The 26,975-nt window shown below is 43.1% G+C and overlaps 1 protein-coding gene across 5 annotated transcripts in view; it reads right to left on the bottom strand.

Annotated features, from left to right (window-relative positions):
• Positions 1-26,975, bottom strand: part of MAST4 (microtubule associated serine/threonine kinase family member 4) — a 690,505-nt gene that overhangs the window by 149,707 nt on the left and 513,823 nt on the right. For all 5 annotated transcript variants that reach the window (XM_068249995.1, XM_068250005.1, XM_068250009.1 and 2 more), the window contains one exon: positions 6,655-6,743. In XM_068249995.1, coding sequence (XP_068106096.1) covers positions 6,655-6,743 — 89 coding nt within the window. The remainder of the gene's footprint in view (positions 1-6,654; positions 6,744-26,975) is intronic.

Raw genomic sequence — 26,975 nt, 5'->3', positions numbered from 1 at the left:
CTGCAGACACTAGCAAAACATGTTTATCACCTGTCACTGCTATTAATAAGTTATATTAAAAGCTTACAGGTCAAGCATCTTATGGAATTAGAAATGACATTTGACACAGAGGAAAAAGAGCACACTGGAGGATAATATTAATTAAAAAAAATGAAGCCAATAACATTAAAACAAGGCAAGCAGGTTGCAAAAGACTAAAAAAAAAATCTTGTTGGAATTGACAGAACAAGCAGTATTGTAACCCACTATAACATGAATGGTTCTGCTGGTGCTGAAATGCTTCCATATCCCTGTGGCTTGGCCATGCTGCGTCATGCAGAGTCAGGGGCAGCAGACTCGCCACCTAGTCAGTGACATTTAACTGCTGTCTCACACATTATAAAAGGTATGTATATAATCTTCTTAGGCCCTGTTTCATTAAAGAAGAATTACAATCCAACACAGCATACAATAAAAACTTGTTTCCCAGCGCCTTAGGGTCCATTTTTTTATTTTGTATTTATATAAAATACAACAACATTTGTAAAGCTCTTTTCTCCCATAAGACTCAATGCACATAGATAGGTCTCAGATGAATGCATAGTTGCAAGGTGGGCTGTGATACAGAGAAACTAGTCAGGTGTTTATAAACACCAGACTAAACACATGGCTTTTAACTTTGGACTTAAAAATTTCCAGGGATGAAGATGTCCTGGGCGTGGCAAGGAGTTCCAAAGCGTAGGGGCAGCATGACAGAAGGCTCTGTCTGCAAAGGTTTCGATATGGACTGTGGATGACCAAGTTAATAGATCCTTTTGATCTAAGATTGTGAGGTGTGATGCAGTTGTAACAAAGGTCTCCAGGTATCCAGAGCCCAGATGGTGCAAGGATTAGAATGTCAGTAAGCCAATCTTAAGGTGAAGCAGAGATGAAGCAGCCTCATGTATTTTACCATGTATATCAGTGGGAACATTAGAGAAAACACCTACCCTGCTCTCTGTTTCAGCCTTCACTGTTCAGTCTACTTGCTATCACCCGATACAATCCTTGACTGAGCATTCAGTCTGGCTTTGCTCAGCAATCATTATAGCTGAGTCTATCTTCTCCGATGTATTTCCAAGCCCAAGCCTGCCCCCTTCTGGCTCTGGTATAATGACTCAGCTATAATGATTCCCGAGCAAAGGATCGAGTAAACAGGTGTATGTTATGACAATGTGTTCTCACATCCCTTGGCTATTGACTTGTACATATGGATGAGCTGTAGATCTCAGGAATAACATGCAGGCTACGTCCATTAGCAAATCAGAATAATCTTTTAATCGAACCAGTCAAATCTAATTTTGCAGCTACTTTGTCCTGGGGAGGAGATGCTCCGCATTCCGATGGAAAATGATCTACATGCTAACTCAGAATTTGCAGCCCTCTAAAAATGAGCAATGATAATAGCATGAAAAATGCAGATAAGTTCTGAGGCTGCTGCTGATCACACTGAATAGCTTAAAGCAAAACGAATAATAATTATCAGTCTGATCTAATATGAGTGGCATTATTACGGTCTTATCTTGACGTTGCCTTGCAGTAAGCACAAATGGTAGAAATGATTCCACGGTGGATAATCTAGATTAGACTATAATGGAAAGGCCTCAGGGGGACTGATTTATGCACTAATTGACAGATATTGGAAGGCTGAAGATGTATGACTGGTTACAGTCTGGCTTTGATATTATAGACATGACTGTGACTTCGTTAATAAGCACTCACCAGTCATCAGACATGAGAATGGGCTGTATAGGCCCTATTTATAAAGATGGGGATCGGTCCGATCAGGGTTGTGGAGTCGTTACAAAAATCATCCAACGCCAATTCCCACTCCTCAGTTTATTAAATCTCCAACTTCAGGTACCCAGAATGCTCCAACTCTGATTTCACAGCCCATGTAGGGAAATGGAGTCGGTACAAAAATCAACTGACTCCAACTCCTCCGTTTATGAATCCACCAACCCTGACTGCAGGTAACCAAAATTGCTCTGACTCCGAAGCCCTTGCAGGACTGTGGAGTGAGTACAAAAATCACCAACTGACTCCAGGTACCCAAAAACTGCTCTGACTCCAAGTCCCCGACTCCAGCTCCACAGCCCTGGGTCCGATTGCCTGAAAGGTGCTGGTATTTCTTTAGGAACAATGTCCCTTTTCTGATCACCACATTTGTAAAGGTGTCAATCAGCTTAATGATTGATTGCCCCTTGTATACAGGATCGCTATTTTAAGAGGAACTTTAACCTAGGATTAAAGTTTATCCCATTCAGTGGCTGACATTCCTGTCCCCACAAGAAATCCTTAACTTTTCTTGAGTAGATTACCAGGGGGGTTTGTGTGACTGACATTGAGGTGAAACCCCTCCCACAGTGTGATGTCAATGCCATGGCCCTGACATCACACTGTGAACCTTGTGAACAGGGGTCTGTGAACCTTGTTGCATTGTGGAAAATATCTGTTTCCAACTGTCAACCAAGCAGTACCTCCCTCTGTGCATATGTATCACATTTTAGCCTATCACATCGCTAGTGGGTGTGTTTATAGATAATGGCAGTTGGTTCTTTGTTTATTTTTGTGTCTGCCAGTAGTAAAGATGATGACCTGCAGACGCATTGTGGATCAAACATCATGAATGAATTACACAGCGAATATCAATCATTTCTTGATTCATCCTCTACTTTATAACTTCTCACTGTGCAATGTATTGATTTATTTTACCCCTTACTAATGCTTTTGTTAAAGCTCCTCTTTAAAGCGGATCTGAGATGAAAAACTAACAAGTAACTTGTCTATCTTATCTTAAGTGTAGATACTTTACACAGCAAATCTAGCTTCAAACAGCTTCAACAGTTTATGATAATTTATTCCTGTGATACAATGAGAGCAGCCATGTTCTGTTTGTCACATTACACACAGACAAGCTGATAGCATCTCCAGCCCTCAGCCTGTGACAAATTCAGTCCCCTCTTCTCCTCCCTCCTCCCCTCTGCCTCTGACATCTCTGGCTAGTAACCTCCTCCTGCCCAGACTGAGCTCCCATAAGCCCTTGCTATAGTGCCAAGGCTCTCTGAAAACCTGTGGGCGTGGCTTGTTTAGTTTATAGGGAATTAGAGTATTAAAACAAAACAAAAATGTATTTGGCTGGAGGAATGCCCTATAAACTATATAAAAGGAACACAATTATGCAATGAGTAAAAGTTTATCTCGGATGCACTTTAAGCGGTACATTGCGACAATAAAAGTCTATAGGCTGCATATCACAAGCTTCTCTAGTGAGTAGTAATAGTAGTAATGGTACTAGCTGGTATTCCATTCATAAGGGCCATGGATTGGCAATTTACTTACATTACTATGATCTCTCGAGTTAAAAATCTGCCCACACATTTATAAATGTGGCACTAGAAATACCAAACAGATTTTTTTTTTGCCCTGACCTTTTTAAATAGGCCCCATGTCTTTCAAGGGCCAGTGATAGTTGCCATGCTCCTGAGCACTGTACTCCAGCCAGCCTCTGTTTATAGGGTTATCAGTCCAGGTACTTGCAGCAGAGGAGGTTGGCTGGAGTATGGGCAAAGAAGCACCATGATAATGGCATGCTCAGAGGTGACCATAGCTCCTCCCCCTTCTGATCTGCTGGCATTTGGGGGAAGGGGGAGCTGAGAGGGTTAAATGATGACTAGATAAGTACCCTATAAGGGGCTGCAGACAGGGCTTGGAATCACAGCTTTAGCTGATAAAATAACCAACACAAAACTCCTCTTCTAAAGTTTTACCATTACATTTTTTATTATTTATGCAGCACATGGGAAAAAAAGTACAGGAAGCATAGAAAAACAAAAACTAAAAACTTATTTCAGTATCATTGGCACACATAGTATCAACATAATTTAATTTGCTATATCGGAACAATACTTTACTGCTACTAACAATTTAAGTGTTGTGAAAGCAGGATAAATAAACAAATACAATTGGATGCATTTATCTACAGTAGCAATGTTTATTGTACAATAATTGTGTATGGAGACTAGGCCCGCTTCCCACTTGCTGCAATACCTGTTGGGTACGTTTATTCCCGTCCGAGAAACTCATGAAGTGGATCCTACTGGTAAAAATAGGACCCACTTCTACTTGTGAAGAAAAAAAAAAATCTTTTGCCGCAGAGTTCTAGACTTGCTACTTTTTTCCCAGATATGCGGATGTGTTGCCCATAGCCATCTATGGTGGACGCAAACACGATGTGAAATCAGAACAGAGCAGACACTGAACTGGCCTGCTCCACTCTAAACAAGAAGAAACACATGGGAACCGAGCCTAAGGAATAATGTGTATTTTTCTAACTTTTCCCTTTAAAGAGCATAGAAAATATTATTTGGTAAAAAAAAACCCTAAACAGGGTCTAATTTGTAAAAAAATAAAAGAAAGAAAAGTGATGATCGTGCAGAATCAATAAAGACATAACTAAAACGTCAGAACTGCTCTGGCCCATAAGGTGAAAATCTCTGGATGTGAATTGACTATACGCATTCTGGCAATTTAATTGGCACCATGTTTACCGCAAGGTGTGAATGTGTGTGCTTTAGGAAGTGTATATTAGGGTCATCAGGCAGTGAGCTGCTTTGGGAAAAAGGACCCATGGGAATGGCTCTATTTATTCCATGAAGCCCAGCATGAGAGGTCACAGCTACATATATACAGGAAATAATATATCCAGTGTATGATGGACATAAAAGATCCTGCCTGCATGCTACCAGCACCAAAGGAACCGCCAATTATTCTATATACAGGTGCCTCATTCTGATTTAAAGAGACTGTGTACCAGAAAATAATGCTTTAAAAGCACACCCGAACTGAGAAGTATATGGAGGCTGTTCTATTTGTTTTTTTGTGCATGTAAAAACACAAAGTTTTGTGAATTTTTGCAGAAGTGCGTTTATGCAATCAGCAAAGCCTGTTTTCGCACATTTGCAATTTGCATGCAAATTTTAATAAGTGTGAACCCTGCTGTCAGAAATTCACAACTGGCTATTTGAAGTGGACCTGAACTCTTGCACAGGACAGAAGGAAAAAATAGAGAAATGCACCCTGTACGTTTTTTGGGAGTTTAGCCTGTCTAATTCCCTTTCATTTGTGACTTATTATAATTTGATCTCTCAGCTGTCTCATCTCAAGTATCTCCTCTGCCACCATACAGCAGCTAATCTATAAACACAGGATGTTAACAATATTTCTGCTTCTATGAAAGCAGGAAGTAGGCACTGCAGATGTATTGCAGGATTTGTATCAGCTGTATCAGAGAAATATTTTTCTTTAACCACTTCACCCCAAAGCGGTTTTTACTCTAATGGACAGAAGTGATTTTCACCTTTCAGTGCTCATCCCTTTCATTTGCCAATAGCTTAGTCACTACTAATCACAATGAAATGATCTAGATCTTGTTTTTTTCACCACCAATTGGGCTTTTTGGGGTTGATATTTGTTTTCAGTAATTATTTATTTTCTGTGCATTTTAAAGGGAAAAACAAGGAAAAAATTAAAAAATACACAATTTCTCCAATTTCATCCCCTATAGTTTTACTATAAACACTGATACTGTGCAGAAAACCCACACATTTTATCTGCCTATTTGTACTGGTTATCACAATATTTTAATGATGTCCCTAGTACAAAGTATGGTGACAATATATTTGGAAATAAAGGTATATTTTTTTCTATGGTGTTTTTTCCTTCTCTCACTAATCTCACTTGCACGCACATGGAAACGAACGTGCACGCTCGGGAGCGCGCACATGCACAGGCACAGAGGCAGCAGCATTGTTTGACTTCTAAAAATGTCCTGGAGCCGTTCATAGGCTCTAGCAGGACGTTTTTATAAGTCTGGCTGTCATTAAGTGGTTAAAGTTTATTATGCTGTTGTGTATCTTTTAGAGCAGAGAGGAAGTTCTGAGTTCAGGTCCGCTTTAATGAAGGTTGTACATGCCAGATCTGGCCACATGGAGTCATTTGGGGTTTTTCCAGACTTGTAAAACGAATGCCAAGCAGACGAATAAAAACCCGGCCACATCCACCCAAAGCAAGAATAATCGTTTTAGGTGGACTCGGCTTTTAATCCTGCAATTAGCACTTGAAAAATGACAGCTGGGAGCCGCTTTGGATGGCTAATACGTTGCAGATATGTTTGGTACGGCTCCTAATTAATTATGGGAGTCATGTTGATGCATCTCAAGCGGTTATAAGTAAAGCTTAAAACTGCCAAGAAAACTGATTACATAGGTAATTTGTTACTATTTTAAACCAGTTATTTGGCCAGCTTTTTCACAAATTCGTTCTGCACCAGAAGCGCCACATGTCCGTCACACAGCCGCCCCATTCAGAATGTGCAGTCTGAGTGTAAGATGTTTATTTACTATAGAAATGATTCTCGCCATCGATAAGCCAAGTGGTGCTTTTATGGTTCATAAACTCAGAATTGCAAAGCTGTATTTTTCCCCTTCTTCGCTTTCTAAAGGTAAAAGTTTGCCAGAAACCGCTGCCGCAATAAACATCATTAGCATGATAAAGTGAAATCTAGAGCACAGCCATGTATAACAAGAGCATATGTGATGTGAAACCTAAAACAGGGTGAGGGAGAGTGCTACATACCAGTGTGAGCCGAGAGAGGCGAGTGGGGTCGTGGGAGGGCCGGGGACTGACTGTTGCCAATTAAACTCTTCCTGTTGCTGGTCCTACAGCTGAAGAGGAGAAGAAGAAGAAGGTGTTACAAACACAAAAGCAGGAATGGGTGACACATCTATAATGTTTTCAGCAAAAGACAACTAAGAAAATGCAAACATTCACAATACTTTGCTTTGGTGGTTTTGAAGATATCATTACATTTAGGAAAAAAATGAAACTGCTAAGGTTCTTTAACCACTTTGCATCCAGCAATCAGCAATAACTTTATCCCTACTTATGACACCTTAATGTTATATACATCGTCTATTTTTCAAGACAAACTGAACAATTGTTTAAGACGGAGGCGCCAGAAAAGGATAAAATAGTTAAAAAAAAGTTTACTTGTGGGATGTAAGTCCACCACTACTTCCCCCTTTTTAGACACACGATCAGTTATTCACTGAAAAATATCTTTATTCGAATAGACTCCAGAGTAATAGCAACGCGTTTCACGGGTAACATCCCGCTTCATCAGGCAGTGTATGGAGCTTGTGAAGATCCAGATGAGGTATGAGCGCCTCATGTGTCTACTTGTGGGAGGTAAGTCCAACACTTCCTCCCCGTTTTTAAACGGATTTTAACTATTTTATCCTTATCTGGCGCCTCCGTTTTGAACAATTGTTTATTCTGAGTGTCCACCCTTGGTGGAGGGGTGTTACACCCTTTTCTTTTACTTTTACAGAGCGCGACATGTTTAACCCGAGTGGGGTCGAGTCTAATCTCCCCACCTGCCTACTGACCAATTGGTTTGACATATTGTACTATTGGGGCTCTCGATCTGCTTTGTTTTTCAAGATAAACTAGGCTTTCGTGGTATGGCATTTTTTCCCCCCTCAAACAATTTCGTTTTCTAATGCATTTTAATGGAAAAAGAAGAAGAAAAAATTAGAAAAACATTTCTTAGTTTTACCAATTCCAGTTTAAAGATAAAAAAAACGCTACTGTAGATAAAAAAAAAAAAAAATTCTACCGTTTATTGCAAAACTTAGATTATGGTATGTTCATGTCACAATTTATGGCAAGGATTCTGAAATAATGCTATAGAGTGCATTTTTACCTACGAACTTAGAAAATAAATGTATTTTTAATGGGGAAAATCAACTTATTGGCTTAGGGAGCATATATTCCTTTTCACCAATTGGTGCTGCAGCAGATAGTGCTGGAGGTGTGCACAGGAGCAATGCCCAATTGTGCACAGCACTGCTTCAGCTACAAGACTTATATCTATGTCCTTGTGGCTTAGATGAAGTCACAGAGGATGTAGTTATACTGTAGTGGTGGATAAACTGGTTAAAGGGATCCTGAAGCAAAAGGTATAAGGAGGCTGCTATATTTATATCTTTTAAATAATACTAGTTGCCTGGCAATCCTGTGTAATTCTAGTGGAACAAGCTGCACAAAATGTTCTTGCAGTTGAAAGTTGTTAAAAATGACCATCCCGTTTCAGTTTGCAGTCCCTTTTAAATCCCACAAACTGACTGTAAGCTGATGTTGCATGATTTTTCTAGTCTGAATCTGTACTCTGTGTTGCACTAATTGTCAGCACAGACAGCCCAGTTCATTTACCCTTCCTACACATGCAATGCAAATAGCTGCACAGAACAGCAACAGTCGTTGCTCATTTTCCTCACTTGTAAAAACTGAGTGGCTGGCAGGAAGCTGACACGCCCAGTCCTGACAGAGTCTGTTACAATCTGTGTGGAAGAGCTGAGCATTACAATGTAAACATACACAGTAAGCAATATGTGCCATTACTCCTAATAATATAAACCGGAACTGTAATCAAAATAACATAATAAACAAGATTGCTTATTTTTTTTTTTTTACAATCGTTAATAAGTTAGTCAGTGTTTGCATATTGTAAAATCTTTCCTCTCTGCGATCTACTTTCTGAAATTTATCACAGGCGGCAACATTTTTAATGCTCACAGGTGATCTCTGCGGAATGCTCGTGAATACTACATGTATTGAGTTCTAAAGTCAATAGAAAAGGTCTCTGGTCTCCCAGAATGCTCTGGGCAGGGGAGTGTTAAGCTGGCCATACACTGGCCCGATTTGCCGCCGTTTTCGACAGCAGATTCGATCACTGGGATCGAATCTGCTGCCAATCGTTCGCGCTACACTGCGAATTTCGATCTATCCCGTCCGATCCCGTCGATCGCTCCGTGCGGAAAATTACCGTCGATCGCCCGCGGGTAGGGAGCGCGTCGCTAGCGGCGTTCGAGTGCCCGACGACCGACGCAATAGAGCCCGCATACATTACCTGCTCCGCCGGCACGGCTGCCTCCGGTCACCGCTGCTCCGTCCCCGCTCTGGTCTCCGGCATGCTTCACTTCTTCTAGCCCAGCAGAAAGTTTAAACAGTAGAGGGCGCTCTACTGTTTAAAAACTTCCTGCCGGGCAGGAAGAAGTGAAGCATGCCGGAGACCAGAGCGGAGACGAAGCAGCGGTGACGGCCGGGGGCAGTCGCGCCAGCGGAGTAGGTAATGTATGCGGGCGGGCAGGAGCGGCGGCAGCACCACCACCACAGATTGTGAACGGTTTCAGGCTGAAATCGGTTCACAATCTGTTGGCAGTAAAGGTGGCCATACGATCCCTCTCTGATCAGATTCGTTCAGAGAGGGATCTATCTGTTGGTCGAATCTGATGGCAAATCGACCAGTGTATGGCTACCTTTAGAATTCCACATAACTAACAGCCTAGGCTGTGACATCACTGGGAGGGCAGGGCTACATACCAATATACAGCTATAGGAAGTGTTTCTGATGCTGAAACCAGGATACTTAGAGGACATCAGAGTTGAAAATAAAAGGATGAGAAAAACAATTGTATCTATTCTCCTTCTCCTCCTCTTAAAATTGACTTTTTTTTTAGACATCCCACGGTTTTATTTTATATTTATATCTAGGTTTTTGAATTTTTACTGTTTCCTTGTCTCTGCTCAATGACACCTACATTGAAGTATGTCAGAGCTAAAATTTATGAATTATTTACTCTTTTTAGCCCTTTCCTGCTCTCAGAAGTCATTTATTGACAGGAAAGTGTTTTATGGCTGTAATTACTTATCAGTGAGGGTTATGCTATCGTCAGACCTATTCAGATCCGGTCCCGACCTGGATAGAAACTGCCACTTGCATACCGGATTTTTAACTTTTTCAGGCAGAGAGAGAAAGAAAAAAAATGAACAGCATAGTTATTTGTGTGCTTGGCACTGTACATACACATGTCTCTCTCATCATGTCACCTCGGGTATCCTTTAATGCAGAGGCGTATCTAGAGGGATACAGGGATGGCTCGTGCCATGGGCGCCACAGCAGCACTGTGGGCACCAAACGTGAACCTTCGCTGCACTCCATGCCTGCTCCTGTGCAATTTTTGTTCAGTGTTTGCCATAGGCTCTATTGTGGGTATTCTCAATAATTGACTGCATTCTACAATATGTTGCTACAGTTCCTCATTATGGAATTATTTCTCAACTATGGTGGAATTTCATTCAAGAAACTCCTCTGACGAGTTTAAAACAGACTGACAAGGTCTTCAATTCGTCACAACTGTGTCTACTTCTATACAGTATGAGAATCTCAGTGCAGTTTGTAGGCTTATAAACACAGGCAGGGAGAGAAGAACAGAACAGCCAACTGTCAGCCAGGATAGCAGACAACTGCCGCTGTACTCTACTAGCCTAGTAATTAGTTTGGCTTCATGCAACAACAGAGAAACAAATGCTGCAGATCGGCCTAGTTCACCGGTCCTGCCAGATCTATCCGCCTAGAACGCCTGCCATGTCTACCTGCATGTTTAATCAGCGGAACCTCCTTCTACATATCTGTCAAGCTGACAATCGCTAACCGCATACATTCACAAAACCACTCCGCATGAATATTTCATGTGCATGCAAATCTCCCAGTCTTTATCCACTTATAACACCATGAAGGGCAGTGTCTTATCAAAAAGCCTGATGAGACTGTAATTACAAAATGTCATTGTTGAGAAACATCTTACATCTGTGGCTATTATTAACGGTGGGGGCAATTAGTAGCAAACCGATCCTATTATCATAGAGGATTCTTATTAGGAACGCTTGTATAGACTGCGGTTTCCAGATGCTGGCAGGATCGGATGACATAACAAATTGAAAACACAGACAAAACAAAAACACAAACAAATTACAGAGCTGCAAAAGAAGAAAAAAAAAGATGATTCTCCTCTCGCAAGGCATATTCAGCAGGGAATAGCACAGAGCTAAACGAAAACTAAGTAGGGTAAAACTCAAAGAAAAAATTGTTTTCGTGCTTTATATTGAACCAGAGGTGAAAATAAACTGATGAGATAAATATATTTATCCTTCTACTCCTAAAAATGACTTTTTAAAGTATCCCATTGTTTTCTTATATACTTAAACACTTACAAAGTAGGTTGACGCTGCCATGTTCACAGTGGTGTTGAATAACTCACGCGTTATAATGACTGTGAACTGTAGTGGAGACTAGCCAAAGACTTTAAAGTGAACCTGCAGACTAAAAATCTACTCTGCAGCACCAAAAAGGCTTGGCGTTTAACAGTTTCACAGCATTAGAACTTTGTTTTTCTTACACAAGCCTCATTTTTAGATGCACAGAAGAAAACTGACGGGGCATTTTTCCCCTGATGCTGTGCAAAGCATGATGGGATTTCTGATGATGATGTTCTCGTTCTGCTGTTTTGGTGCAATTTTTTTCTTTATTTGAAATTTGAAGCCTAAAACGCGCAGCTAAGAGGGGTGATCAGGACACAGGACAGTTGGAACTGCGTCTCATGCTACCTGTCACCTCCTTTCAAACAAAAAGATGGCTGCCCCCATGAAATCACAAACTTTTACATGTTCTTTTAAAACAGGGTGGGTAAGAGATTATATTACCTATCTATTTTAATTAACATAACTAATGTAACTTAATGACAGTATGTTTGTTTAGGCTGAAGTTCCTCTTTAATACAAAGCCTGCATTCAGTGAGTTAGAATCTCCTCATGGAGGATTTTCTTGAATGTCTATTTACAAAAGCATACTGAATGGCAGTTGCTCAGTTTAGCTAGCAAAATACAGTGCAAAGTAGCAGGGTAGGCCGGCCGGCATCTTTGTCTAGTTCCTTTCCAGGGAAGGCTTTTGTAAAAAATAAAGGAGATAGAGAATCTACCATGAGGAGATGGGCTAGTTCAGATTTCTACTAGCTACTGTACAGGGACATAAGAGAAACATTTTAAATGCATTTTACTCTTGGGGGAAATGTACATTTTATGTGTGTGTATTTTACAATTTGTCGCGATCGTTGTCTTTTAGCCAGGAGTCACAAGAATGGAAGCGTTTTTTCCACGGATGAATCTGCAGTGTTGGGCGACAGACAGTTGAGTGCAGCTTTATATAACAAACCTACTATCAGTGCAGCTGACTATCAGGCAATAGAGAATTGCTCACGTTGTGTGAAAAAAGCAGCAGTATTTTTTATCCTGCAGCGGGATGAGGCACATTGCTCCCCGCTACACTGTGATTGTGTATGGGAAGCATTGGGTGCATTTGCGCATTGCGAGAAATGCATGCAATTTCTGGCAAGTGTGCCCCGCCTTAAATATTGAGTGGCAATTGCCTTTTTATTTTATACACATTTACTTCTTTTCTTTTATTCTTGAAAGGCTATTCACTTTAAAAATCCGCAATATTGCCTGAACTGTATTCCTAGTCAGCTGAATGGCACATTCCCGAGAAACAAAACCTGAACTGGCAGCTCCAAAAGAAAATCTCAACCTTGAAAAATGCCTGCTACATTATAAAGGTGAAACCGTGGCAACAAAACATACAGGACCTAAAGAAGAGCTCTAACCCAGGATTGAAATTCATTCCGATTATTAGCCAATACCCCCTTTCCTATAAGAAATCTTTACCTTTTCTCATCATCAGGGACATCAGTATGGTGGATATTGTGGTGAAACCCCTCCCACAGTGTGATGTCAGGGTCCTGAGGTTGAAGACCCCACAGGTGATTATGGGGTGTTTGGAGGGTAGGGGTGAACAGATGGGTTACTTGGGAATAAGAATTGTATAGTTTAAAAAAATGTGTACATAGATTCACCTTAGGGCCCGTTTCCACTGCTCGGATGCGATCACACTGCAACTAGCCGCGGGTGACTTCCGGTTTGCTTCCAGAAGTCTAGATGTGGCCCTCTGGTCCTGCAGATATCTGCAGCATGCATCCCGATTCTTTCTCCGGGTAGCATCGCAAAATTGGCATGCAATGGAAACTAGTCCATTGACATGCATTGGCTTCAGTTTTGATGCAATGCAAATTTGGGGCTAGTGAAAACGGGCCCTAAATTATTCAAATTGTATGATTTTATCATGAGGTTTATTTTGAAGCAGCAACAACCTACTACATACAAGGCCCAGTGAGGACGGTACTTCCCCACTTTCAGTGGTTGCAACCCAGACTTGTGAGTATTCATTCTTGTATCTATATAGCCTCAAGCCTAGATCCAGTAACCATACTATACAAGATAGGGCTCCCTGTGTCCTGTATTTTCTCTTTGTACAAGAGCCAGTTGTTCCAGTTGTTGAGCAGTTCAGAAAGAATCCTGTAGCTGTAGGACTACATTTCCCAGAATCTCAGCACTCTAGTAGAAATCATATATCTACATAAAAGGGTGAAATCTGTAGTTCCCAGAATGTAGGTATGGTCAATTTCAAGACCTTAGCTCTGCTAATAAGAAATAACAGGATACAAAGGTCTTAAAGGATACATGAAGTGAAAGGGATATGGAAGCTGCCATATTTATTTCCTTTTAAAGAGTAACTGTCAGGCTGCAAAAGCTAATTTAAACCTCTATTCTCCTGTGTTAAACAGTTTAGAAGGAAGCCAAAAAGGCAATACTGAAGTTAAAAATCTCTCTTACTGTGATGTGTGCTGAACAGCAAGGCTGTTATTCCTAAGCTGGTAAGGAGGTTGGCAGGATGCATAACAGATACTGCAAAGCATTCTGGTGCTGCTTCTCCCCAGTGCACTACCTTGGGTCATCCCCTTCATTTCCCTATCACACCCTAAGGCTGCTTTCACAGTGAGATGTTACAGGCTCATGTTACGGCAGCTTGTAATTTGCAGCCAAGCTCACAACACTGAAAAATCACAGGGCACATGTTCCGTTAGGGTTAGAGTATACTGCATGAGTCCGCTATTGTTCCTAGCTACATGGCTAATTAATATTCACTGCACAGTAGTGTTGTCCATTAGGATCTTTATTGTGAGTCGAATCATCAGCAAGCAGGGAGGATATGACATCACAATTGGCTTCATAGGAGACAGACAAACATGGAACCTGCCATGAGCTGTCAGGAGCATCATTCTCTGCAAATACTATATAAAAATTCTGTGAAATCCAAACGTGGACAGTGAAATGCATATGTAATGTAAGTACAGCCAATCTTTAGCTACTGATATGTGTTTTTTTTTATCTGAGACCTTATACCTAACAGCTCCACTTTATAATATCAGTTGCCTGGCAGTGCTGCTGATCTCTAACTGCAGTAGCATCTGAATCACACACCTGAAATCTAGTCAGACTTCAGTCAGAAACATCTGATCTGCATGCTTTTTTCTGGGTCTATGGCTAAAAATATTGGAGGGAGAGGACCAGCAAGGCAGTCATGCAATGTGCATTGTTTAAGAGGAAATAAATGTGTCAGCCTCCATATCCCTCTCACTTCAGGTTCCCTTTAAGGATAGGTGCGTACACAAGGAACTTACAATGTACAGTAACTGGCATGCTAGCTTTCACAAATTTGCCCTCTTTGGTTTTGGGCTTCATCATGCTTCAAAGTGGATCCAAGATAAACTTTTACTCATTGCATAATTGTGTTCCAATCATATAGTTTACAGGGCATTCCTCATGCCAAATACTTTTTTTGTTTTGTTTTAATACTCTAATTCCCTATAAACTAAACAAGCCGCGCCCACAGCTTTTCACAGTGCCTTGGCACTGTAGCAAGGGCTTATGAGAGCTCAGTATGGGCAGGAGGAGGGGGAGGTTACTAGCCAGAGATTTCAGAGGCAGAGGGGAGGAGAGGGGAGGAGGGAGGAGGAGAGGAGAGTGAATTTACACACAGGCAAGCTGATAGTATCTCCAGCCTCAGCCTGTGACAATGTGACAAACAGAACATGGCTGCCCTCATTGTATCACAGGAATAATCTTAAAATGTTGAAGCTGTTTGCAGCTAGATATGGTGTACACTTTAGATAAGATATATAGACAAGTTACTTGTTATAGTTAGTTTTTCATCTCGGATCCGCTTTAAGAAAGAAATGAAGGTAATCGCTCAGAACTACAAACTTAATCAACAGAGTCGGAACTATAGAGGTTGCAGCCCCTGTAACTGTAGAAGGCCCCATGTCTTATCTACGCTCCGAGACTTGAGTCATTATTTTAAATAATATTGACCCCTACCCACATGGACCCCCAGGATATGGGAGTAAGGGGAGCCAACTGTGTGTGTGTGGGGGGGGGGGGGTGAAAGCAGTGTGAACACTGGGGGGCTCACAATTTATAGTTCCACCCCCTGTTATCAGGATGGTCATGGAGAAGAGATTAAGCACAGCAGCTCACTCAGGCCACACATTTACAGGCTAATTTTAAGGTCAATTTTTTGAAAATGTAATGTGGGCGCAGGATCCCTGCTTTAAATGTTGTTTATGTGCCCCATTAGTGTGAGTTTATGTCCAGACGTTTCAAGGGAAAGGCTGCGCTGGTTTGTGTATTCTGCATGGCCTAGACTTAATCATCTCTGCTGCTTCTCGCAATGAAGACAGATAGCGCCTGTAAATCTCTCCTGAAACCCTGAACAGCTTGCAGACATTAGTTATACCCAGCAGAATTGGTCGTGAAATGAGTCTCTATAAACCATATGGGTTCATATTCAAGAAAAGAAAAAAATAAAAGGATTAAAAGCTGCTCTTGTATTTTATTATTTTACTACAAGGCTACTTAAATGGATCCATTATCAAAAATGCATGGCTGGAAAACAAAGATTCTGCTTCACCCAGGGCAATTTACTATTGCAAGCATGCTTTAACATGGCAGTCGGGTTTTTAAAGAGGAATCTCCGTATCAGCCAACCGTTATTTATAACCTCTTTTTAAATTTTACTCTGCTCTCATTATCATCTCATATGCATACATTAAATGTGAGGAAAGAAGCAGCTATTTCATATGGATACCCAAGGGTCAATATTTCATAATACGCATTAACGCTGCGCAGGTCATTCAGCCACTAGAGGTCCTGCCACAAATAACAACCATGACCCATTTCCCATCATGGTTGTCCTGGTTACTGGGGTTGTAGAGTATCCAGCAAGCTCATGGTGAACCAGAACTCCGAGGAGTGTGTAAGGGGCTACAATGGACCAAAAAGCCTTCTTACTGAAATGCTATGGAAAACAAAAGTTTGCTTTCTTAAAACAGAAAGTATTTGCAATAATTCAGGTTGGAGTGAGCTCCGAGATGTGTCTCAGTGCATCACTGCTGAATATGCAAATCACCCATTGTTGTCCCTGTGAGTTAAACGCACCTCCAGATCCGCTGGAATGCAGTGATGTGTCAGCTTGTTTAATTTATAGAGCCACAATAACCCAAAAGCATACATACTGTTTTAGACTTCTTTAGTGCATGGCATGGATTCGTGTGGCTCTATGTGGTAGGACTTGAAACACCCAGAGCCACAGATTACCCAGCAAGCTCATGGTGAACTAGAACTCCTAGGAATGTGTAAAGGGCTACAATGGACAATGCGTGAGGAGGAATCAGGGACAGATGAGTAACTGCACTTATGCTGTAAGAGCAATTATCCCTTAGGGCAATTTTATTGCATACATCAAATAAGGGCGCAAGGAAAAAAGGATACAGGGTGTAGCCGAAATTTTAAGATATTGTCTATCAATATTTTTATTGTTTCTTCATCTCAGAATAATAAATATGTTAAAATAATGGTAATAAAATCATACAATATCGTCTATAACAATGAAAACGAAAATATATGTACAGTCGTAATAGGCATAGTAAAACACTGGCAAATATTACCGATATTTTACTACAACTACATCTAACCCTACTCTCACACAGAACCCTCTACCGTCGCCTAACCCTAAGGGCCCATTTACACTTAATCAGTTGGTGTGCGTTAGTATGCGTTTTTTCCATAGCAGTGCATTGTGAAAAAGATTCAGTTAAAATGCGTTAAGTGTGAACTGTGCCATAGAAAAACAAGGGCATTACCTTGAAAATCTGTTTTCTTTCAGTTATAACTGAGAGCAACTGATTAAGTGTAAACAGGGCCTAAGACCCCCCTCGGTGGTGCATAACCCTAAGTTACCCCGCCCCCCGACCCCCCGGTGGTGCCAAACCATAAAACCCCCCTGGTGGTGCATAACCCTAAGACCCCCCTGGTGGTGTCCAACCCCAAAACACCGGTGGTGTCCAACCTTAAGACCCCCCCTGGGGGTGCCCAACCCTAAGACCCCCCTGGTGGTGCCCAACCCTAAGACCCCCCTGGTGGTGCCCAACCCTAAGACCCCCTGGTGGTGCCCAACCCTAAGACCCCCCTGGTGGTGTCCAACCCTAAGACCCCCCTGGTGGTGTCCAACCCTAAGACCCCCCTGGTGGTGTCCAACCCTAAGACCCCCCTGGTGGTGTCCAACCCTAAGACCCCCCTGGTGGTGTCCAACCCTAAGACCCCCCTGGTGGTGTCCAACCCTAAGACCCCCCTGGTGGTGTCCAACCCTAAGACCCCCCTGGTGGTGTCCAACCCTAAGACCCCCCTGGTGGTGTCCAACTCTAAGACCCCTCTGGTGGTGCCCAACCCTAAGACCCCCCTGGTGGTGCTCAACCCTAAGAGCCCCCGTGGTAGTGCCCAACCCTAAGACCCCCCCTGGTGGTGCCCAACCCTAAGACCCCCCCTGGTGGTGCCCAACCCTAAGACCCCCCCCTGGTGGTGCCCAACCCTAAGACCCCCCCCTGGTGGTGCCCAACCCAAAGACCCCCCCCTGGTGGTGCCCAACCCAAAGACCCACCCCTGGTGGTGCCCAACCCAAAGACCCACCCCTGGTGGTGCCCAACCCTAAGACCCCCCTGGTGGTGCCAACCCTAAGACCCCCCTGGTGGTGCCAACCCTAAGACCCCCCTGGTGGTGCCCAACCCTAAGACCCCCCTGGTGGTGCCCAACCCTAAGACCCCCCTGGTGGTGCCCAACCCTAAGACCCCCCTGGTGGTGTCCAACCCTAAGACCCCCCTGGTGGTGTCCAACTCTAAGACCCCTCTGGTGGTGCCCAACCCTAAGACCCCTCTGGTGGTGCCCAACCCTAAGACCCCCCTGGTGGTGCTCAACCCTAAGAGCCCCCGTGGTAGTGCCCAACCCTAAGACCCCCCCCTGGTGGTGCCCAACCCCAAGACCCCCCCTGGTGGTGCCCAACCCTAAGACCCCCCCTGGTGGTGCCCAACCCTAAGACCCCCCTGGTGGTGCCCAACCCTAAGACCCCCCTGGTGGTGCCCAACCCTAAGACCCCCCTGGTGGTGTCCAACCCTAAGACCCCCCTGGTGGTGTCCAACCCTAAGACCCCCCTGGTGGTGTCCAACCCTAAGACCCCCCTGGTGGTGTCCAACCCTAAGACCCCCCTGGTGGTGTCCAACCCTAAGACCCCCCTGGTGGTGTCCAACCCTAAGACCCCCCCTGGTGGTGTCCAACCCTAAGACCCCCCTGGTGGTGTCCAACCCTAAGACCCCCCTGGTGGTGTCCAACCCTAAGACCCCCCTGGTGGTGTCCAACCCTAAGACCCCCCTGGTGGTGTCCAACCCTAAGACCCCCCTGGTGGTGTCCAACCCTAAGACCCCCCTGGTGGTGTCCAACCCTAAGACCCCCCTGGTGGTGCCCAATGCTAAGACCTTCCCTGGTGATGCCAAACGCTAAGACCCCTCTGTGGTGCCTAACCCTAAGACCCCCTCCTGGTGGTGCCTAACCCTAAGACCCCCTGCTGGTGGTGCCTAACTCTAAGACCCCTCTTCCTAACACCTAACCCTAAAATCCCCTTTCTCTGCTGCAAACAACTTTAATACAAAAAGCAATAAAGATAATAAAGTTCAAAACTATAATTTACAATATTATAATTCTCAGAACAAATTTCAAAACGATACTTATTGAAACACTAATTCTAAAAACAAAAAATTTCAGTTGGACGAGTCTGGTGCCCGCTATTTACTGGGCATTCAAATTTCTTCTTTGGTGCCCAATAGCCGGTATTTTGCATTAGCGCCTATGTGGGGCCTAAATACTCCATTAGCCCCAGGCGCCCAAGTTTTCCTAATTCCAACTGTATGTGCCTATGGTCCCTGAGCATAATCTATTTCACATTCCCTCTATTACACATTAAAATAGCATGGGATTTTCCCACACCAAAATTATAGCGAGAAGGCCTCACAGTGGTGCCAATCATTTACAGCTAAGCCGTCAAACTAAACAAAAAATATGAAATTGTGAGCAGCATAAAAACACAACTGCCAGCACCATCTCACCATAATGAAGATAATCCTAACTATGCATCTAGCACTAAATTACTTATTGTTTTCATGACCAAATAAGGCAAAGCAAATCACCTGGACACATCTGTCACCAAAGGGCTGTGTTTCCAACCAGGACAATTTCCAAAAGCAACAGTCAATAGAAAAGTGATTTATTAATGTCTGCTAGTCAATTGTCAACAGACAAGAATGTGCAAAGGTGTCGCTGGGTCAAGCAAAGCCAATAATGACTTTAAATTGGAAAGACAGGAAATCAGTGAGTAATGTGTTAGGTCATTAAATAATTCCCCAGCATGGGATTAGCATCAGTACCATCACCTATGATGTATGGTCTGCCGCCTTACCATCTTAAAGTGGATCAGAGATGAAAAAGTAACTATAACAAGTAACTTGTCTATATATCTTATCTAAAGTTTAGATAGGATACACAGCATATCTAGCTACAAACAGCTTCAACAGTTTGATTATTTATTCCTGTGATACAATGAGGGCAGCCATGTTCTGTTTGTCACATTGTCACAGTCTGAGGGCTGGAGATGCTATCAGCTTGCCTGTGTGTAAATTCACTCTCCTCTCCTCCTCCCTCCTTCCCTATGCCTCTGAAACCAATGGCTAGTAACTCCTGCCCAGACTGAGCTCCCATAAGCCCTTGCTACAGTGCCAAGGCACAAAAAGAGCTGTGGGCAAGGCTTGTTTAGTTCATAGAATTAGAGTATTAAAACAAAAAAGTATTTGGCTTGAGGAATGCCCTATAAACTATATGAAAGGAACACAATTATGCAGTGGTGTTATCAAAGTTTTGCTGGGGGGGTCGGCTCCATGAATTGTAGTTACGCCAGAGCCAGAGTTAATGAGAGAGTGTGTTTAGAGATTTGAAAAGCTCTTGCTAACTAATGCAATGCTGTGGGGAATTTTTAAAAAATCACATTGCTCCAGTGTGCACTCTCACATAGGATAACATTAGCAAGAGCTTTTATCACTAGCGCTTAGAAAAGCTCTTATAGTGTGAACGAGCCCTCAGAGGCCTTTCCATAAATGTGATGGGCAGAGCACTTGTTGAAGCCTTTGCAATAGGCAGAGGTTTAGTGTCAGTACCCCTGGATGCTGCATGGTGCTGATTCATGTGCAGTGATGTGGTGCAATGCAAACGCCTCACTAAACACTTCTCGGTACTGAAGCATCTGGCTCAATGCGTGGCTTCTACAAAGAGCATCTGGAAGCACTCGAGCAATTACACGTTTGGAATGATTTATAAAAAAAATAAATGTGCGGTGAACTGAGCCTGTGTTCACTTCAAACGTCCAATCATGTGAGGAAACATGGCAGTCATTACATACATTTCCAGGAATATGACTGGTGCTTGGGGCGTGTAGTCATGTTGCTTACCATCTTATTGTAAAAAAACTGTGGGCGTTTTGCTTTAGTCACGCTCTCTATATGTTGCCTGTAGGATTTTTTCATTGATTCTAGCAGCAAGCATTCTCTATACTGTAGTAGGGTGCAGGGCAGGAACTAATTGTCCAGTGGCATTGCTGTGCTCTTTGATAGGCAGTCCTGCTTCCCTATACTAGAGGACACCAGCATCGTACCTTGTAGGAATACATTGCCACACAAGCCTTCATTATGAATCACATGAGTGATCCTCTTAGATGCTCAGGTCTATGAATAAATGCTTCAGGCTTACTGAATGAAGTAATGTGAACACATCAAACATCTCGTAGCAACAAGCCATTGGGAGTGGATAGTGCTGCTTGACGGCTTTGTCCTGGGGGTTCTGAAGGGAACCTCTTGCCTCTCTCATACCTCCCAACTTTTTGAGATGAGAAAGAGGGATGCTTAAGCCACGCCCCTGACACACTCAGTCATGCAATCCATAAAGATTTCATAAGAAAAATATGTTTTATAATTCAAACCACACTGGTCCTTTCTATCCTGGTTCACTTTCCTTTGTATTAACATTTTGAAATTAGTAATATATCAATTTAAAGGATGGGAATAAAGTTTAGAGTCAAACACATTTTTTGTAGAGAAATAGTTATATTTACATAGAAAGAGAGACAAAGTCCTGCAAGAGGGACAAATGAGGAGGATAGAGGACAGAGGGACAGGGCTCCCAAAGAGGGACTGTCCCTCCAAAAGAGGGACAGTTGGGAGCTATGCTCTCTCCTCCCCCTTCCCAAATCATGGCAATAATACAGCCCCGCCTGCATAAACTGCCACTGATGCACAGAATATATCGATATCTATCTTAAAGGATATGCAAGCTGAAAGGTAACCATTACTCTTTACTTGGGGCTCCATCAAGCCCTTAGCTGTCTACCTGGCCCCTTGCTGCAGTTGTGCTGCTCCTCCAGTGCAGCGACTGCCCCTCTGAAAGATCCCCTACCACAGTCGTTACGGGTTTCTATGCATTCGTGCCCACGGCCTCTCTTGATTGCCTTTCTGTGGCTGGGAGTCTTCTGCGCTTGTGCAGTTCACAAAGACAAAATGTGCAAGCGAAGAACACTACTGGCCACGGTAGTGGGATAAAGACAGGCATGCGATGCGCCCACATATGCGCAATAGCCAGCAATCATAGCCGTGGTCAGGCATCTTTCAGAGTGGGTGCCGGCACACTGGAGGGCACCGGAACTGCAGTGAGGGACCAGATAAACTGCTAGGGGCTCCATATTTTTCTCACGCTCAAACCAAAAATGCACATTGCCATTGAAGATGGCAGTATATATAATTCACTAATAATGATAACAGTGAAATTTATTGCTAACATTAGAAGAGCTCTTTTGCCTTGTCAGACTGGAAGCGCCTGAGAGCTGGGGCCAATAAGAGCATGCTCTGTAGGCCACCCTGCAGTGTTAGGGTGTCTTGCTTAAGAACTCTTTAATGAAAAGGTAATCACTCCAGCCAAGATTCAAACCCTGGTCTCCTATGTCAGAGGCGGTGCCCTTAACTGTACACTATCCAGCCAAGGCATGGGCAAACTTGGCCCTCCAGCTGTTGAGGAACTACAGGTCCCACAATGCATTGCAGGAGTCTGACAGCCACAGTAATGACTCGTAAAGGCAAATGCATTGTGGGATTTGTAGTTCCTTAACAGCTGGAGGGCCAAGTTTGCCCATGCCTAAATTCCAGCCACTCAACAATGATAATTTTGTTACAGATTGTCCAGCAAGCTCATGGTGAACCAGAACTCCTAGGAGCGTGTAAGGGTCTGAGAAGGACCAAAAAGTCTCCTTACTAGAAATGCTATGCTAAACAGAAGGCAACATTCTGTTTTACATAATTTTGTCATGTGATCCTCGTGAGATCTTTGCAATAGAAATATACTGTACATTATAGTCCAGCAGAACTGACCAGAGAACCTACTTCTGCAATGGCCACGCTCTCACTGATGACTGGTCAGCAACCACCTCGCCCTCTCACCCATGACTGCATATCTACTCTAAGCAGCGTTATCCATCAGAAATCGACTAGTGCATGGAAAGGGCCTTCAGGTAAAATCAATGAGAATGGAAGGAAGATACGATCTGGAAATGCCTTCATATTTTCCAGTGCTTCAAGTAGCTGAAGAGGCATACTTGAGATCAGTCCACACAGAAACATTCCTTACATGTTACTCCATCTCTATTCTCAGACTTATACAATGGATTTAGCAGACTGCAAGTATCCAGATATAAAGCAGCTGTGCTGTAACTCCACATACATAGTTCTACACACAATGCTGATCCTTCTACAGGGATACTGAGAGAATTAAGGTGGCTGCTATGGATGACCTCCTCTTAAAATAAATGCCACTTTACTAGTTGTTTTGGAGGTCATTTGGCTTCAGAACTTGCTGAACCACTGATCAAGAATAAACATGCCACCATCTGGACATGCTAGCCACCTCAGAGTCGGGTAAAAAGGGTGCCGTGTGGCCATGGACATTTGGGCAGCATGGTGGCGTAGTGGTTAGCGCTCTCGTCTTGCAGCACTGCCTCAAGTCCGGATCCCAGCCAGGGCACTAGCTGCAAGGAGTTTGTATGTTCTCCCTGTGTCTGTGTGGGTTTCCTTTGGGCACTCTGGTTTCCTCCCACATCCACAAAACATACAGATAAGTTAATTGGCTTCCCCCTAAAGTGTCCCTAGGCTACGATACATACACTACATGATACATACATAGGCATATGACTATGGTAGGGATTAGATTGTGAGCTCAGTCAGTGACAAGACAATATACTCTGTACAGTGGTGCGCAATAAGTCGGCGATATATAAATACTTATATAAACATTGGTGCTATATTAATACTAAATAATAATAATTATGTAGGCACTGCCATGGGTTGAAATGTGAGAAATTTGGGCGCCGGCAAAAGACAGAGCCCAAATTACGACAAAAACAGCACAATTGTGCCACCAGCAATAGCTGGAAGCCGAATTGCCTCTTATGGTGCCTTGGAGGGGGAATAGTAATTATCGCTGCTGAGAAATTTGCCACAGCAGGGTAAGCAGTTATTCGGCTTCATCCTACACCCACATTTCCCAGCGCCCTTTTTACATGTATGTCCTAAACTTCCGTGTCCCCCTGCAGGAGTCAAAATGTGACGAGTTTGCTGAACAGCGAGAACTGTTGCCAAACACTTGTCTGCTTGATTGCAGTGAAGCATTTAGCAACAGCTAAATGTGACGCCACCAGAAGCCCGTCTGAACCGGCCCCAAAACTAGAGATGCATTGCAGAAGCCGTCCACCACCAGAACTGGAACCCCACACAGGAACGCTTTATTAGGAATCCCCACAGGAAATATGAAGTTAATGTCTAACTCACTTATTTGTTACTAAATTCCTTGTGTGAAACCAACAAGCAAAAGGTCCAGCAATACATGGGAACTTTCCAATTAACTTGATCCGGACATTCATTATAAGCATGACCTTCAACAACTACATCCAAAGGTGCAGCAGAAATCACGACCGAGAATAAACTAGGTGGCTATATTTCATTTACAGTCTCCTATAATAAGCTCCCTCAATAAAAAAATATGAGTCACATTGTGCATACAGCTAGCCATACCCTGGTTGATAGTCTGATTTTGGAAAAAAAAAAAAAACATATATTACTTTACACACTAAAAATATTGCCGAGAAGTGACAGATGCAGCACGTGGCCACTTGATCTTCAAACTTAAAAAGAAAAATTGGATTGTAATTGGATATCTGCCCAATAAGCTTTGTACTGCTTGATGCAATACAATACTATATGGCCACTGACTCCCTCGCTGCCCCCCTTGCTAATTGAAAACTTATTTCACTGATTAACCTTCCAAGGCTGATCAGCAGATGGGGATCAATAGATCCTTCTCAGACGGAAAGTAATCAAATTCCACACATGCATAATACATAACCATAATAACCATGTATCTGTTTCTCTCTTTTCAGATTATTCCTGACAGAGATTAGGGGGTTCCATGTCTTAGTTAAGGTGGCCACTAAAAGTCTAATTTCTAGTGAAAAATCGTTTGAGCGATCAAAATGATGTGAGTGTCAGGTACAGTTTCTGCAAAGACCACATACGGAGGAGGAACATGAAAGAAAAGGGCTGCTGTAGACAGAAAAAGTCCTGCCAGGGGTTTACAACACGAGGAGGGGGACAACCAATAAGAATTGGCCCTGACAACTGTAATTGGTCTGATCAGGCTATTAGACCTGCATTCTCTTGTGCCACTAAATGTGGGACTTCTGACCCTTACCGAGGTGCACAACAATCACCCTTCCATCCCAGCATGAAGGTCTATATCCTTCCAAATATGGCTGCACCAGCCCATGTAGATAGAGATAAGCCAATTTTCTGCCAAAGGTGAGAGAAAGGTTCTAACTAGGAAAAGGAGTTGAAACTTCCCCCGTTGTTAAAGGAATTAGTGCTTAAAATGTCTAAAACTGTCCCTTAGGAAAAGGGATGGAGGTGCATAAATTTAAGGTATGCACCAGTGACCTCAAATCCTCAGTGAGGTAACTGAGGATGCAGGCAAGCATCTTCTTAGTCCGGATGGTACTGACTGGGAGAAGGGCCAATTTGCCTCCTATCAGAACAGGAGTGTCCTCACTGCTCCATACATCCACAATCTTCTTGCTATTATACCACACTGTTTACAGCAAAAACAACAAACAACATTAGTAAAGCGCTTTTCTCCCATAGTACAGAGCAGTAATTGGTTGAGTGTGTTACAGGGGAAGAATTCTATAACTCTGAAAATGCCAGGCTAAGCGGGTGGCTTTTCAGTCTGGATTTGAATAAGTCCAGGGATGGGGCTGTCTTTACTGGCTGTGGTAGGGAATTCCAAAGGGTAGGGGCAGTATGACAGAAAGCTCTATTTCCAGGAGCTTGAGACTTCCAAAAGAAGCACTTAAAGAAATCTTTAACTTGGTCTGTTAACGTACCCGCCAGAATTTCAAGAATTCCAATATTAATATTTTGTTCTCCACTACATGCAAGCACTGCAGCGGCACCACCTAAAATGTCGCCTCTGCTTCATAAGCCAAAAGCATGATACAACATTCTCCTCTGCAGGCCCCCAGCAGTCCTAGGGACAGTAGAGAATGAAGAAATGCATCCTAAAACCCTCAAAGACAGGAAACTAGCCTATAGATGTGGATCATGAGTAGTACTATGATGCTAGCCTGTGTTCAGTGATCAATATCATCCTCTGGAAAAGTCAACAGGTGTCTTCAGGTACCTTTGGGGGCCAAACATATGATCCAGATCATAAAAACTCATCTGATGCCTGTGGCCAGCCTAACCGAACATTAGCGAGCATTGGAAGTGCAGCTATAAACAACAAATTGTTCTTCAGACCAGACAAGCTTTGGCTGACAGACGTCAGATGTTAAATCAGACAAATGATCCATCTGGGAGATCTGATGTTTTGTGGATGTCCAAACATAGCACAGAACAACCCTCACGAATGAAATAAAATTGGTTCCCAAAGACACCAGAGCTTCTAAACATCTGTGCACCGCTCTCCACATCAACGCCTGGGTTCTCAAATAATGTGATATTAATAGGGCTCAAGGGGGGAAACGTAGAACAAGTTGTAACCTAGTAATAAATACAGCAATTAGTAATGATTTGCTGCAATAAACTACTATTAGCTACAGATGTTCTCAATTTAGGAAGAAGTACGCAATGGAGTAACACAAACTCACCCAACATATAAGTAAAGGAAACATAACAGTGTTATATGTCAACATATCACATAACAGGGTCATGTGATAAGAGAAGGGGTGTAACAATAGACCCTGCAAGGGATGCAGCTGCAGGGGAGCCTAGAAGCCACACGGGGCCCCATGGGGGGAGACATTTCTTTTCCCTGTCCTAAGACAAGTAAGGGCACAGAGAGAAAAAGCTTTTTGCTCTCTGTACAATTGTTCTAATGACTGCATCTGCTTAGCCACTGATAAGGAATCATACACAGTTTTGCAGACAAAGATTTGTAGACAGTCCCTATTCAGTGTACAGCATGGTCTTGTGTACAGCGCTGCGGGGGTAGGAGGCCCCATCCAAAGTTTTGCAGGGGGGCCCAGTGATCTGTAGTTACGCCCCTGGGAAGAGGCTGCAGTTTCTTCAAGAATGTGTGTAACTACTCAGCTCTCACAGTGAATACACATTACAACTGTCCTGTGTACTGTGACAAAGTTC

The sequence above is a fragment of the Hyperolius riggenbachi genome, chromosome 1 (assembly GCF_040937935.1).
Source record: "Hyperolius riggenbachi isolate aHypRig1 chromosome 1, aHypRig1.pri, whole genome shotgun sequence".
NCBI lineage: Eukaryota > Metazoa > Chordata > Amphibia > Anura > Hyperoliidae > Hyperolius > Hyperolius riggenbachi.
This window is presented reverse-complemented; position numbering and strand designations above follow the sequence as displayed.